At 41.8% G+C, this 16802-nt stretch overlaps 1 protein-coding gene across 4 annotated transcripts; it reads left to right on the plus strand.

The window, feature by feature from the left end:
• The first annotated feature begins 7210 nt into the window (after positions 1 to 7210).
• thap1 (THAP domain containing, apoptosis associated protein 1) lies at positions 7211 to 9891 on the plus strand. Of its 4 annotated transcripts, XR_005691416.1 has the most exons (5): positions 7211 to 7506; positions 8241 to 8433; positions 8636 to 9054; positions 9141 to 9377; positions 9474 to 9891. XR_005691416.1 is itself a non-coding variant. In XM_040000755.1 (4 exons), exons 1-4 carry the CDS (start codon positions 7436 to 7438, stop codon positions 9160 to 9162), a joined length of 705 nt encoding a protein of 234 aa, XP_039856689.1. In that variant the 5' UTR covers positions 7211 to 7435; the 3' UTR covers positions 9163 to 9891. The 4 variants fall into 4 exon arrangements, 3 of the variants coding, with proteins under 3 accessions (XP_039856689.1, XP_039856691.1, XP_039856690.1); XM_040000755.1 differs by having other exon boundaries at positions 9141 to 9891; XM_040000756.1 differs by having other exon boundaries at positions 7214 to 7506; positions 8639 to 9054; positions 9141 to 9891.
• The last annotated feature ends 6911 nt before the right edge of the window (positions 9892 to 16802 follow it).

A 16802-nucleotide genomic window follows, 5' to 3' on the forward strand; every position in this document is an offset into this window, starting at 1 on the left:
CCTTGGCCTTGTAAACTGCTGGGAGAACAAGTTGCTGTCTTTCAGTAGTACGTCGATACAAAAGTCCATTGTCAAGGCACAGTTTGCTCCATTCATGAAGCAATCTCCTTGCAGCTTTACCTACTGTTTGTCGTATCTCGTTTGTCATTACAGCATTTGTCTCTTTTAGCCGAATGATTTCTCCCACTGCTGGGTCTTCCCTTTGAGCCTTCACCAACTCCTCACTGCTTATGGTTGGAAGTGAAGTTGGGGGGTCTTGGTTCGTGTTAGCAGTAAGAGCCAGGATGGCGACCCAAGCTACATCGTGTTCCTGGGCTGCTTTGGCCCCACCCCATGTGGTTTGCACAACTTCATGAGAGAGCCCCTCAGTACATGCTGTCACGTACTTCTCAATGTCAAGGGGCATGCGGGACAACGTGTCAGCATCTATATTTACCTTTCCTGGTCTGTATTTTATCTCAAACCGGAAATCTGACAACTCCCCAACCCAGCGATGCCCAACAGCATTAAGCTTAGCAGTGCTCATTATGTAAGTCAGAGGGTTGTTGTCAGTATAGATGGTGAAGTGTGGGGCATAATAGAGGTAGTCTCTAAACTTTTCACACACCGCCCATTTAAGCGCCAGAAATTCTAATTTCCCACTGTGCAGGCAATAGTTTTTCTCGGCTGGAGACAGCGTTCTGGAGCCATACCCAATAACCCTTAGCTTACCATCTTGCTGCTGATAGAGTACAGCGCCAAGGCCTTGCTCTGAGGCATCTGTGTGTAGCAAGAAAGGTAAATGGAAGTCTGGGTAGGCCAGGACTGGAGGGTGGGTGAGCATGTCAATGAGTTGCTCCAGTGCCCCCTGGTGTTCACCAGTCCACACCACAGGAGTATTGGAAGACAGCTGACTGCCTTTGGGTTTCCTCTGGTGAGGTGGTGCTCGTGACATGTCAGACTTGGCTTGGAGAAGCTCATACACAGGCTTTGCGATACGTGAGAAGTCCTGAATATAGCTACGGTAATAGCTGAGGAAGCCCAGGAGCCGCCTCACATCGCCAACAGTCTGCGGTGTTTTGGCCCTGAGTGCCTGCACAGCCTCTAGATCCTTTGGGTCAATTTGCACACCCTCTGCTGATACGAGGCGACCCAAATATCTTACTTGTCTGCGAAAGAGTTCGCACTTTTCAGGCCTTAGCTTCACACCGTGATGCTGAAGTGCTTTCAAAACTTTGCGGACGCCCTCAACATGCTCCTCAAAGGTTTTGGCATAGCAGAGGATGTCATCTAGGTAGGGAATGCAACATTCATCCCTAAATGCATCCAGCATCTCCTCCATACTCCTCTGAAAGGCTGCAGGCGCATTGGAGAGGCCAAAGGGTATTCTGACCCACTCATACAACCCCCAGGGAGTTACAAAGGCTGTGAGATGCCTTGAGCCCTCTGCCATAAATCCCTGGTGGTACGCCTTTCCTTGGTCAAGAATACTGAACCAGCAATGGCCCCCCAGCGTATCGATCAGATCTTGGATACGGGGCAGTGGGTGCCTATCAGGTATGGTTTTCTGGTTTAGTAACCGGTAGTCGATGCACAGGCGTAATGTGCCATCCTTTTTGCGGACACATACAACAGGGGCAGCATAAGGAGATTTTGATTTGATTATCCAGCCCTTTGCTAAAAGGTCCTGGATGTACTCCTTTACTTCATTGAATAATGGCTTTGGAACTGAGCTGTAGGCTTTTTGCACAGGGATGTCATCTTTAAGATTTAGTGACAGCTCTAGACTTGTAATACAGCCTATATCATTAGCATCCTTTGCAAAAGCAGCTGACTCCTCAAACAGCATTTTCCTTACAACTCCCTGCTGCTCCTCTGTGAGGTGATGTACATCAACGGGTGGATGCCACAATAGAGTGGAACAACTTGCAGTAGGTGGTGCAGTGGTAGGACTCTGAATCTCCAGGTCTCTGTTTGGGAGTGAGTCAGTCTCAACAATTTTCTTGATAGGCTGGATACTGCCAATCAAAGCTTTTCGAGGTAGAATGATGTCATGTTTTGTCTGGTTTCCTAAAGGCAAATTTACATGCGGAGTTCTGCCCATCTGAACTTCTAAGAGGCCCTCACCCACATCTAGCTGTTGTAACTGTGGGCAATTTTCCTCAGGTTCGAACAGCACTAGAGGGTTGCCAGAGTCAAACTGTGGTGGTACTTTACATTTTACCCAGGTTACGCTACCAGCTGGGATGACTTTGTCTTTCGGACCTGTTCTCAGGCGCCCCTGAGCAGAAACAGGTTTTTTTTGTCTGCACAAAATGGACAATGGTCTTTGCTGTGTCATCAGGGATGGACATTGCCCCACCTAGGAGGCGACTTAAAGTGGAAGCTAGCCTTTCTGGTTTTCCCTGAATCACTACTTCAACCACATTGAATCCCAAAAGTGGCATTTCTAAGGGCAACGAGCTCACCAGGAAGGGTACACTGACTGATAAATCTGGGTCCTCATTTCCTGGTAAGTTCAGGGTTATGATCACCCAGCCATCAAAGGGGATTAGCCCTCCATTGACTGCATACACTTCCAGTGTCTTTTTATCCTCCATGAGTTCAATTAACTCAGTCAGGGGACGAACGTCAAGATCAGGTAAGTACTTGTCTCTCCAATGGCGGTCTATTATGCTGACTTGGGCCCCAGTGTCCAAGAGAGCATTGACTGCGAGGCCATTGAGAATACACTTAGTCAAAGCTTTCCTACCTATTAATTTGGCAACAGGTTCATTGGTAGGCGTCGTGTCTTTTAGGGGGTCAGCAGCAGTTCTCTCACGGCTATGCTTTTTGTTAACAGCAGCTGTTTCAATAGTTGTTTTGAACCTGCTGTTCTCCGTCACATTGTGGGTGGTGTCTGTTTCAGCTCCTCTGTCTGTGAATTGGGACTTGGGAAGAACTCCGGTTACTGTTTGTCCCCCCACAGCAACCGGTTCACGTTTCCCTGCTGCTTAGGGTTTTTTAGGCAACCCACAGCTCTGTGTCCCTGTTCGCCACAAGAGAAGCAGTGTTTACAATCTTGTAAGCCCTCCTGCACACATTTTGGACAACCATAACGGCTTCCTCTTCTGGTTGCTTGTGGCTTGGGGGGTAGACAGCTGTATGACTGGCCCCTCTCCACTTTCTCTGCTAGTGTGTCTACTAATTTGGTGAGCACATCTATTTTCTCTGCAAGCTTCTGTACTTCATCTGATTTAGCTCTATGCTCTGTCATCTCTTTCTTTGTATTTGCCTGCTTAACCTGTTCTCCCTCGACCTGTAGACTATGTGCAGCAGCTTGTCTTGAGCGTTGTGTTGACCCCAAACGCCTTTGTCGTTCACTTTCATCACTTGTTACCCTCATGACATGCTTTAGGATTGTCTCATCTGTAACTGTGTTGTCTGAAAGTAAAGGTTTAAGCTCCCTGCGAATATCATTGTACTTGTGTCCTATTCCCTGATACACTGTGTGTAGGAAGACATCTTGTACTGTGTCTGGGCTATACCTGATATCAGTCCCTGGCTGTTTTGACCCAAACAATATTCTTTGCTTCAGTCCAATAACACGGTAGAGGAACTGCTGAGGGGTTTCATGCTCATTTTGTTTGGCACACATTAGTTCTTGGAATAGTTCTGTGCTATTCCTCTCACCTAAGTGCGACTGGAGGAATCCCTTGAGCTCAGCCACAGTCATGTCTTCTTTATTGACCAGCATGTCCTTGAAATCCCCTGGCTTTATTATCCTTAGCACACCTCTCACAATCTCAGACTCAGTGAAATTGTCCTTTATCCCCTCCTCTATCTGTCTGCAAACACTGTTAAAGCTGATATCAGATGAGTGATCTCCAATTTGGCCTCCTTGAACTTTGAATTCACGGCGATGAATGTAGGACAGATCCCTCAATGATACTACTTGTTCGGGTCCTCTGTGTCTGGAAACGTCCATCTGTGTCTCAGAGTGATGTGGGACTGAGAGTGTAGGTTGTGCTGTAGCTTGAGGTGTGGGAATGTGCATCAGCCTACCAAGCTTTTGGCTCAAATCCTCATAGTCTAACAGCATCTTTTGGACATTCTCTGGTAAAACGTCACAACTGAGTTCATTAGTTGTCTCAGTGATTAGCTTGGCGTTTGCTGTTACAGGAGTGGTTACATTTGTTTCATCAGAAAATAGTAGATCAGTGTTAGCTGGTTGGGCTGATGCAGTAGGTGGGACAGTGATAAATGGGGACATTGGCTTTGTATTTACACTTGACCCAGCAGGTAAGATTACACTACTTTGAGACTGAACAACCTCATCGACAACATCTTTTAGGGCCAGCAGTTCTCCCATGCCCCTATCCTCAGCATCTAACAAGTTCTTACTGTACATAAAGGCGTGGATGTACTCGAAACATCCCTCCGCGTCTCCGCTGGAAAGCTCTGCAGCATCTTTGCCTGGAACAGGGCTGACTGTAGAAGCAATCTGGAAAAGTTCGTTGGATGACAGCGACAGTAGGCTTTTCCTGATGTCCCATACCAGGCTTTTCCTCTCCTGGTCTGCCATGACGACGTCTTCCCCCGTCTCTCGTAGTAGGTTGCTTTTGGGTCCAGCCCTCTTCCTCACTTGGTCTCAGCTTGTCTCACACAGACAGCTCACTTTGGGGCAGCCGGCATCACGCTGTCAGCTTTACCAGCACGAGGTGTTGTAGGTTGTGGGATTAGCTCATGGCAATGTGGAGAGCCAATCCCGGACGAGCCCCCAAGAATCTGTAACACACCCCAAGCAAGAGGGTGGCTGACAGATTATGTCTGGTTCTGAAAAAAACAGATAAATCATGAGATGGACGACAGGTAGTGTGTTTCCTCTCGCTTCTGCCAGATCTTTATTTAAACACATTCATGTGTTCACAACAGGTTGCAAAAACTTCTTAACATCTCTGTCTCACATTCCCAAAGCCCAAAATCAGAATAAACTAAAATAGTATAGTACAAGTATAAACAAAAATCTAAACAGTCATCTCTGTTGTTTGTTACTAAGAGCTATAAATCACACTTTTTTCACACATAGTTTGATAAAGCAAACATTCCAGTACAGTACCATATACTAATGGAGTACCTGTATAGTGGAAATCTCCACATCAACATTGCAGAGCGATCAGAATTATTGCAGGTTATTACACTAACTTTAGACAATAACAGTGACAACACATCAAACTGTCTCTGCGAACACATTAACTCAAATATACAGGAGCCGTGGTGTACTTTTGTTACAACAGGGTGCCTTAAGTTTAGAAAACAACAAAGCTAACAGCTACTCCAGGATGTGGCGAGCTAAGCTAGCTCCTACTCTCGATCGTAACACATTTCAATGAGCAAAACAGACGAATACAGATCCCAGCAAAACAAACTGCTGGTCAGGTTTTACCCTTATTTGGCATGTAAATTATGTGGACCACATGTGTGGCCTTATTACTTACTAACCTGAAAAAAACAGATAAATCATGAGATGGACGACAGGTAGTGTGTTTCCTCTCGCTTCTGCCAGATCTGAAGACATGCAGTAGCGTCACACTAAACCATCTCACTAGGGCGGAAGTGCCCCCTTGTGGCGTAACTAGGGATCACACCACATGTTGGATCTCCAACAAAAATCACAAGATTAAGGCCCTTCCTTAACAAAACTACACCTAAAAGTTTATACGATATACAAAAATTAAATCACATGATGTGACCACACATTACAGTGTGTCACATAGCCACAGAAATTCTTTTGTCCATGAAACCATAAAGCTGCACTTTCTTTTTGCCTTATAGTCTGATTTGTCATAACTTCTCCGTTTTGTGGTAAGCTTTTCTTTGGCTGTCACTTCTTCACCCTGACCTGTCTTATTTGGCTCAGCAGAACTAAAATATATATCGTGCTGCTTTTACACACGCACTCACATAAGCTCAGCGATTCTCTGCGCGATCAACCTCTCACATGTTTAAGCTGCGGGAGATTTCACTTGTCATGTTTGCATAGTAAGCTAACGATTAATAAGACAATGTCAGAGGAATTGGTGCACAAATTATCATCACTCACAGATCAGTGCTGTCGCTCTCTATACACAGTTCGCACGATTGCAAAGTGAAAGCAAAAAAACAAGCGCAAATTCAAACGCGACTACAATATGTCACATATTGACAGTGGCTCACCAATGCCAATGACATAATTACCCAGCTACATTTCTGAAAGAATGCAAAAGCATTGACATATATTTTTCCTTCCTACAATAGCCCGACGGGCAGGGAAGAGATAGATTTTGGTAGCCCGACTGAAAAAATCGCTAGCTCCAGGACGTCGGGCTAGCGATATTGCAAGCCCTGTATCTGATTGAGGAATCACTCATCTTTGGAAAAGAGAGTTTATTACAGAGAAATGTCTCTTTCCAAAATAAAAGCTATACTATCCGCTTCTTCTGGGCTATATTCTCAGCAGCATAAGGAGAATCATGTGCTAACAGCTGTCTAAATGACTCGGCTAAAGTTAGTAGCATGCTTGTTGTTTTTGTCTTTGCACTAGGATGATGTCGGCGTAAATGTGCAGTCATATTCGTTGTGTTCCCACTAGTGCTTTCAGGTTGATCTCGTTGAAATGACCTTAACGCCACAACACGGCAAATCTCCGTTAACAAGCTACCGCCGATCGCCCCGTGCATGGGGCTAGACGGCCAACACGTTAACGAGCTAACTGCACTAACACACTAGTTCCCACCCATGTAATTGAGCATTGCATGGCACATCCAACATACTGTTTTACTTTAGTCCATGACTCGCTTACCTTCAGGGTCATACGTCACATGAAAACCAAAATAATTCCAAACGCCAGATCTGAATGTTGCAAGGAGAGCTTAACTTCTGTCTTGCTAGCTTGCCCTGCGCTCTTCCTTCTGACGATGCTGTCTGTGTTGAGCGCTCAGTGGATCTGCGCTCGACAGTGCAGCCTAGGCGGAGTAGTCGAACGCAGATTCACTGAGCGCTCAACACAGACAGCATCGTCAGAAGGAAAGTTGATAAAATAAATTACAAATGTTGTATTGTTCGATACATATGTGTACCGAACCGAAAGCACTGTATCGAACGGTTCAATATCGATACGAATATCGTTGCACCCCTAATATATATATATATATATATATAGTATTTAAATTAAGGCTCATAAAAAATAGGGTGTATATATATAATTGATGTTCTTTATCAAATTTGTCTCCCCCTGGTGGACTTCCTGAGATATTATAGAAAAGTAACGACAGAAAGCTCCACCAATTAGAGGCGGGTATGCTGGTCAGGTGACTAATTCTTCGCCGCCATCATTGTTAGTGGCAGTGAAGCTTGTGTGGAGGGTGACAAGAAGCACCAGCGGAGCTTCGTGGAGTTCTGGTCCGGCTGTGAGTGAGTGTTGTCCGGATATTCAGCCATGGTTCAGACGTGCTCAGCGTACGGCTGTAAGAACCGCTACCACAAAGACAAAGAGATTTCTTTCCACAAGTAAGTTAAGTGCCAATGTGTGTCTGTGTGTTTCAGCGAGCTGAGTAGCATTAGCAGTCCTGACATGGTGGTTGAGCAACGTCCGCCAGCCTGCGTTCACTAATCTGCCTCATTAAAGATTAACGGCTCTTCCTCAACAGTACGAAACATGTGGAGTAGGACAAGGAACATTTTACGTGTTTGCAGGTTTCATTGCTAAAATCCGGCTACATAAAAGTCAACAGATGCTATTTTTATTTGATGAAATCAAATGTTTTTATCAAGTCTTAAGTCACAAGTTTCTCTATAGTGGCTATACCGAGGCACAAAAATTTAGATATTACTAGAACTTTACGGCTATTTCGCTTTTTTGCAAGCCGAATTTATCAGCACGGAACACATTTACTTATAAAGTCTTGCAGTTATATTCTTAAATATGTTTGACTTTCCGTAAATAAGGGGATAGTGAATTCCTCCAAATTTAACTGGAGTTTGGATTAATGTGTTTATGCTTACTGCCGGGAGTTAATGCGCATTTCTTTAGTCCCCAACTTTAGTCTCAAAACAAGTAACAGAAAGGGTTAACGCTTCAGTTTTGTTTGTTTTTTTTTGTTCTGTTTTTTTTTACCAAAGACAAAGTGTACTTCATAAGCAACTTAAACTAATTATTACATTAAACTGATAACAGAAAATAATTCCCAAATCATACAGAAGCGTTTTGACGTTTCTGTGTATTATTATCACTTGTTTGCCAGGTTTCCTCTGGCCCGTCCAGATATCTGCTGTAAATGGGTGGCTGCGATGAGGAGAAACAACTTCAAGCCAACAAAGTACAGCAACATCTGCTCCCAGCACTTCACCGAAGACTCCTTCAAGAGGGAGTGCAACAACCGTGTGCTGAAGGAGAGCGCTGTGCCGTCGCTGTTCACCTTCAACCTCAGCATCAAGGTGACCTGACTAAGGCCGGCAGGGCTTTTTTTTTTTCCCAGGAGTCTCCCAAGAGTTTCCAGTCACATTTTCTTTATTTCAAGATAAGAGCACAGATCTGAGAGACAGCTCAAATTAAGCAGATAGTTTAGGTAAGCTAGATAAGTAGATCAGATTAACTTCAGTTAGGTAGCAATTAGTTAACTCGTGTTTTTCTCTCTAGCAGTCAGAGTCCCTGGAGGATCCCTTCCCCTCTGAGAACCTCTTCCCGCTTTCTCTGCCTCTGACCTCTGAACCAGCGGAGGAGGAGGAGCCTGAGAGCAACCCGCTCGACACCTGCAGCGTCGCGATGACAACGACCTCAACGACGACGGCGGTCTCCTGCGACCACAACTACACGGTAGAGGACTCGGCGCAGCAGAAGAGGCGCATCGAGCTGCTGGAGGAGCAGGTGGAACATCTGAGGAAGAAGCTGAAGACGACGCAGCAGAAGTGTCGGCGGCAGGAGAGGCAGCTCAAGAGGCTGAAGACCGCCCGGGAGGCGGCACCCAGGATGGCCCGTCAGTCGGCGCCGGAGCCGGGCTTCAGTGAGGGATATGTGATTTTGCCGAAACACATCTACCACAGTTTGAAAGGCATCAAGTGAGGCGGAGTGGAGAAGTTTCATCTGCTGCTGAACTGAAGGACACAAATATTCACATATCTTTCTGTTTTTCTTTGTTTTCTAGAGCTCGGGCTGCACTTAAATGACTTCTTAAAGCTTTAGCTTTCGGTTTGGTTTCAAGAGCCAACAGCTCTTCATACTTGATGCACACAGACTGATGGCTCTTGTCACTGTGAGGAAAACAAAGCACAGTTATGCCCCCCCCCCCTCTCAAAAAAAAAAAGAAAACTGTTGAACTATTCCTTTAAAGAGTGCTTTTTATGTTCTGTCACATATACAAGGTGTTACCACGTAAGCTGAGGTGAGATCATCATCTCTGGATTTTCTTGACCGATTTCGTTGTGCCTTGCAGGAGCAAACAACAGCTTCTGTTTTACACTGTGCTGAATTTCTCTAGGAGGATCATCCCAGTGAGGAGAGCTGGGTCTGCAGCCACAACTGAGCAGTTTTCATCTGAAGAGCCCACGGTGTCGAAGCTCAAAGGTGAGAGCCGAGGCCGTTATGAACCATGATGTTCGGAGGCATCTGAGGTAGATCGTTAGGAGAATCGATCTGAGCCTTTAGGTTTTGAGTTTTGCAAATGAAAGAGGAAAAAAAGTCAGCTCAAAGTCGGAGAGGCTAAAAAGCCTCATTTCAGACAGAGGATGAACTGAAAACCCGGTATCAAAAAAAGAGATTATTTTGAACTGTGACTCATGCAAAGCTGCTCTGAGAGTTTATGAATTAAAAACACGATCCTGGAAATGTGCTGGATAGATCCCCATTAAACATTCTGCTGTTTAATATGGAAATAAAATTTGACAGTATGAAATGAACTCACTTGAGCTTCTCTGCTTTTGTTTTCAGAGTTTTGTTTTTTACTTACAGGCTGATTGAAGTACATTTGCTGCAAAAGCTTTACATTTTTCAGTGTTTCTTGAGATGCAAAAACACTGCTTGTTACTGCTGATGTGCAATAAACTGAAGCCATACGAGCAGCTTCTTTGGCTCTTTGTGGTTCCTTCACTGAGGAGGTCATGTGACTGGTTTTGCATGCAATTAGCAGAAGTGAAGCTCGGCCGTTGTTGTGTCATCACAAATGAAATTAAAGTGAATAAAAGAAAAACCAGCAGACATCGTCTTCATGTTCCCATGAAAATATCAGAAAATGAAACGGATCCAAATCTCCTCCTAGATCCAGGGACTCAGTTCATGTTTGGTGTGGAGGGATTTTCCACCTTTGTAGATGTTTGCAGTCATTCCCATGATGGAAGACTACAAGATCCAAACCCAGAAGGTGGTGTTCCTGATGTTTGAAAGTCCTACTTTTTTTTTTCCAACATGGTAAACTATCTTTACATTGTTACTGTGGGATGTTTTATTTTCTCCCCTGCCCCTGCTTAGCTCGGCGGGTCAGCCCAGCAGACAGCAGGATTCCCCCGACAGCCGCTTTAATGTCATGCAGTACAAAAAAATCAAAAATAAAAACTACGAAACAAACAAATTCAAGCGTCCTTTTTAATCATTAGAAAGCAATTTTGACCCAGAATGGATCAGCCTGGTGGGTAAAATGGAAACCTTTCATATGCTCAAATTTGTTTTGAGCAGTCACCTGTTCCACACTGAGATACAAACCATCAAAGTTTAGCAAAGAGTGTTATTTTGAAGTTTTCTCCAGTGAATCAGATCTGCAAATGTGTACACTTGTAGCTGGAAGCTCACACACACATGTCAAGGGTGTGAATATCAGGGACTTTTAATGATTTCTTTAAATTGTTCATTTTTCAGGCTGGAATGTATGGAGTGCCAGGACTGCCATAATGAATTAATTAAATACACCATTAAATAATTAATTAAATGTGTCAATAATTAATTAAAATTGGAATTAATTAATTAAATAAATATTTATGACACATGTAATTAATTAATTATTGACACATTTAATTAATTATTTATGTATTTCACATTTTAATTAATTATTGACACATGTAATTAATTAATTATTGACACATTTAATTAATTATTTATGTATTTCACATTTTAATTAATTATTGACACATTTAATTAATTATTGACACATTTAATTAATTATTGACATATTTAATTAATTATTTAATGATATATTTATTTATTTCATTTTGGCAGTCATGGCGCCTGGCTCTCATCATGAAATAATTTATCTGTCAGCCTCACCCATCAAACTCAGGGGGCGGGGTTAACGCTGATCGAGTCAAAACCATTGCTTTGGCCTGGTGGCCATTGTTTCTAGCACACAACAACCGGCATGTGGAAGCTAACAGAACTGAACTTTGAAAAACCCTGTTTGTGTGTCACCAAATACCGTTTTAATATTTTTTAGCCGAGAATGTAGTGGTTTAATCTTCATGTGTCTGGTCGGTTTGTCAAGATACAGCCTCTTTGCAAAAGTGCTTCGATGATTTCGGAGATGTCTGCCCAGTCTGACGGCAAAGCGTGGGATAGACCCGCTCGCCTCGCAAGCAATCCCACCGACAAAGCGCAGGCCCCGGTACACAGCTGTAGTAACCCCCGCTGACTTCTTTTACTGAGGTTATATTTATCGGTGTTTTATTTCCTGATGTTCTTATGTGTCCTACGTGTTTCAGTCGCCAATTCTGAATTATAACTAACATTAAAAACATGTTTAAGGAGGAGAGAGAGCAAATAAATCTGTTTAACATCTGATCTTTGGGTTTTTGTTCAGTAATCAGCGTGACCTGTGTATAGACGCATAAAAGAGATAACGTTGGTGTTTCTGTCATGTAGTAACTGCTGGCTTTAACTGTACAAAGGTTGTTCGACACTATGAAACACATACAGACTTCATGATGTTCGGCTAATATTTTTATAGTGAATATTAATCAGAGGGTAAACGGCCCTGTACACCACGGAGCGAGGTCAGCATATCCGCGATATCCTCAGCTCCATGAGTTAACACAAAGTTTCCCAGCTGACTATCTAACTGCCAACTATTCCAGAGACGTGAAAATATACAGCATAAAGAAAAGTGTAAGAGACTCGGCAGCAGATTAGAATAACAGTTATACATTTAATAAATCACCAAATGAATCCAAGAAACGAGCAAACCTGTTCCGACAATTTGAGTTTGTATTCCCTCAGCTGCAGACTCGCTGCTGTTTAAATGTTTGAAAAGGAAGATTAGATATAAAAAACGTCAAACATAGACTCAGTCTGCCTTCACATTTGATATGAGGCCAGCACGTATAGTGGCTGTGTCCTGTTTTAAGATCATACATGTAAAATTGTTGTCTGACCTCCGTCGATCCAGCCGCTCAGAGTCCGTGGTTACCATGGTTACTGCATAAGCAGCTGTAATGTTAACAGCTGGCACTGAGGAACCTACACCAGCATGGGTGTTTATGTTTTTCATTGCAAAAGAACTGTCTGAATGGTTAACTGAAGTTAACTTGGATAAATTATAGTTAAGGAGTTTCACAGATAACGCCTACGTGAGCTGTGCGACTTTTCACCTGAAATCAGCAGGCTATTACTGAAATACACGTGCTATATCATAAACTATGATATAAATAGGGAGGTCCTATTAACATGTTTAGCTTTAAAGGACACCTTCCTGCCTTTAGTCTCCTTCATGAGCAGTATTAGTTTTCTTCTAACATCCAGAAGTCTGCACCATGTGTTTCATAGTTTGTAACAAGCCTTTGACAGGTAAACATAACATGACCGAAAAAGCAAAAAAAAAAAAAAAAAAAAAAAAAAAAAAAAAAAAAAAAAGAGAGAGAGAGTGTTGACATAAGAAGAGAAAATGCTCTCAATTATGGAGACAGGCAAATGGTTCATTTATGTTTGATGTGTGTTTATTCCTCCCTAAATATCGTCGGTGAAGTTTGCCATGCACGTCAGATTTTCCTGCGCATTTTTATACCTCTGCCAACAGAGAGAGAAAAAAATCACATTCTAACAGACAGCTGGTGCTTAGAATACAGTTGAATAACTATTAAAAAACAGATGATATTTAGATGATAGTTCAGTCTAACACATGTGCCAGTGAACCATTAAACGTCTGTGAAACTATGCAGTTATGAAACGTAACTTTAACCTCAGCCAAACCGATTTGCTCAGTTGTAAATAAAACAGCGAAGTAAACGTGACCCGACAGACAGAACCTGAGTGAATGAAGTCCAGCGTTTAACCACTGAGAGCTAAAACTCAGCTGAGGTTTCAAAGCTGTGTGCCGGTGATTGGACATCAGCCGCTGATGAAGCTGCTTCGCCTATAAAGTGCTCTGTAAGGAAACAAGCTCCAGCAGCTCTGCGCTCGGGGAAAACACTCTATTTACTTATCTTGTGCAGAAAAATGCGCTGACATTGCTTTATATCGAGCACCGGTGCCCAGTTAAACTGTGACTATCACCAGGTAACGTAGGCGTGTTTCTTGAATTAGCAGCAGGTGTTAAACAGCTGACAGATGAGGAGGAGGATGCATGCAGGTAAACTGAGGGTCTGTTGAGCTGATCGCTGGTTTCGTGAGGAAAATGTCAGCTCGTTCTTTATGTTACAGAAGCACAGAGACACAAGACCAGGCGGAAAGAGACGATCGTTCGGTGAAAATGAGAATCTGCGAATGCAACATGTGGAACACGGAGAGTGGAATATGTAAACAAACCGGTTAACGTAACCCCCTGGGTGCACTCTGCATGCTAATTGTTAGCAGAGCTAGTGAAATCTCTGAAAACATCTGAGCACTTTTGCAAACATGTTCTATGTTGACAACCTGACCAGACATACGTCGCGACATTCGCGGCTAAAACACTGTTAAAAGTGTAGCTGGTGACAGAAAAACGGGGTATTTTAAAACTACACCACCACCATTGCTGCCTGTGATTTGATCTGCATTCTGGGATACCTGGCTGCCCCGAGTCTACACAAGCAATCGATTATCTAGGATCGACCTGTTTTGACTTACTTTGCACGGCAACCAATCAAATGTTAGAGAAGCTGCATGGGCAGCGTTAACCCCGCCCCCTGAGTTTGATGGGTGAGGCTGACAGATAAAATTATTTCATGATGAGAGCCAGGCGCCATGACTGCCAAAATGAAATAAATAAATATATCATTAAATAATTAATTAAATGTGTCAATAATTAATTAAATGTGTCAATAATTAATTAAAATGTGAAATACATAAATAATTAATTAAATGTGTCAATAATTAATTAATTAAATGTGTCAATAATTAATTAAAATGTGAAATACATAAATAATTAATTAAATGTGTCAATAATTAATTAATTAAATGTGTCAATAATTAATTAAAATGTGAAATACATAAATAATTAATTAAATGTGTCAATAATTAATTAATTACATGTGTCATAACTATTTATTTAATTAATTAATTCCAATTTTAATTAATTATTGACACATTTAATTAATTATTTAATGGTGTATTTAATTAATTCATTATGGCAGTCCTGGCATTCGATAGGAATGATCATGCAGCATACATTGTTAATGATTTAAAAAAAAAAAAAAAACTTCAATAAATTGGAACCACCAATTAAAATTTCATCTAGATTGGATGATGATTATAACCTACTGTCTACTTTCTGTGTCCACTAGGTGGCACCACAAGTGTGACCTAATACTGACACGTAGATTTCTCCGGACTGGACAATGTACAGCTGAGATACACAATATCCTGTCTTGTGGCGAATATTCAAAAGTTGGCGTGCTGCCATGACCGCGCCCTTTCACATAAACTCAAAAGCTTCGCAATTTAACATCACCAAAGATCACACTCACTAAAGATCATGTTGCTCTGATGAAATCCCTGTAGAAGAATAAAACCTGACATTTCCTGTTGCCACTAGGTGGCGCTTTAACTATTGCTGACAATGGGCATTCCCAGGGTGAGACTCTCATCCTGCCTGTGAAGTTTGGGAGAGACTGGAAAACATGTCTTTGAGTTACATCAATTTGGTGTCTTGTGGCGAAACATTAAAATTCACTGCGGCTTTTGACAAAAACTGACAGTTTTCAAAGCACCCAAAGACCAACTCCTTAATCCTATCCTGGACAAATTTGAGGTTGCCTGAGTCAGCCACCTTGAAACTGTAGCCCAAAGTGAAGCCCAAAGGTTAAAACATGACATTTCATCTGTTCCCACTAGGTGGTGCCATCACTATTTTAAAATATTACAATTGAAATGTGTTCAGGGGCAGAGCTTTATCACATCTGAGAAGTTTGGTCCAGGTTTGGAGCTCAGGCCCTGACCTAAACTTTTAAACTCAATTATTCTTTCTGAATATTTGAGCCATTGTTTGTGGAAAGAGATGTTACACAATTTTTTAAAGTGTAACTTTCCAGGTTTGTGACCCCAGAGATTTATATTCATACTCAAAATTATATTGACTTAAAACTAAAACTTTTTCAGTAATTTGAGTGATGATGCATTCAAGCAAAAAATAAAATAAAGGTAACTTTTTTTGTTACAATTAATTAAGTAATTAGCATAAAATTATTATGACTAAACTTAGACTTTCAAGACTGCTGAGTTTTAAATTCCTAAAATCATTGGTCAGTACCAGTACAAAATTCAACTTTTATTGTGTCCTGTAATAATAAAAAAAACACAACATAAAAAACTAGTATAAAACTAGTATACGTTTTTCAATGCACATATTAAACAAATATGTAAGACTGTTTTCTTCCATTTGCACAATATCTCTAAAATTAGAAATATCCTGTTTGAGAGTGATACTGAAAAACTAGTTCATGCATTTATTACTTCTAGGCTGGACTACTGTAATTCATTATTATCAGCATGTCCTAAAAACTCCCTGATTCCCATGACGCATTGAGTATTTCTTCTTCAGTCACCTTTCTCACTCAGTATGTGTTAATAGACCTCTCTGCACTGAATCATACTTGTTATTAACCTCTGTCTCTCTTCCACAGCATGTCTTTATCCTGTCTTCCTTCTCTCACCCCAACCGGTCACAGCAGATGGCCCCGCCCCTCCCTGAGCCTGGTTCTGCCAGAGGTTTCTTCCTGTTAAAGGGGAGTTTTTCCTTCCCACTGTTGCCAAAGTGCTTGCTCATAGGGGGTCATATGATTGTTGGGTTTTTTTTCTCTGTATGTATTATTGTGAGGTCTACCTTACAATATAAAGCTCCTTGTGGCGTCTGTCGTTGTGGTTTGGCGCTATATAAATAAAATTTAATTGAAAAAATTGAACTGAATTTCGTTAATCAATGAAATTCCTCAATTCCTCAATCATGCAGATACTTCACAATCACAGTGTTTTTGTTATTTTTGTTTTTGTTGTTGTTTGTTTGTGTGTTTAATCCTCTCCCCTGCCTTTACCCTAATTATCTTGTATTTATTGTTCCCATGAATAGAAATGATAAATAAAATTTTTAGAAAGCCCCAAAAAACAATGGCATTCATGTCCACAGTGAGTTTATTTACCCATGTACTCGTCTCACACGTTAAAAACAGATTTTAATGATTCATAGAGCATTTCCCACCATCGGAGAGCCTTGCTTTTTTCAAATACATCTTCCATATTCACTTGACTCCGGTTATATTTATGTCGTGTCAAATCACAACAAAAGTCACCTACATCCATTCTCACATAGAGACAAAAAGACCCACTTGCACTCACTCCTATGGCCAATTTTGAATCAACAGCTAACCTAACTCCTCCTTTAAGACCGATTATCTGTATGATCAACTCGGTCACCAAT

This window comes from Simochromis diagramma, unplaced genomic scaffold (genome assembly GCF_900408965.1).
Source record: "Simochromis diagramma unplaced genomic scaffold, fSimDia1.1 OVJJ01000596.1, whole genome shotgun sequence".
NCBI classification, from domain to species: Eukaryota; Metazoa; Chordata; class Actinopteri; order Cichliformes; family Cichlidae; genus Simochromis; species Simochromis diagramma.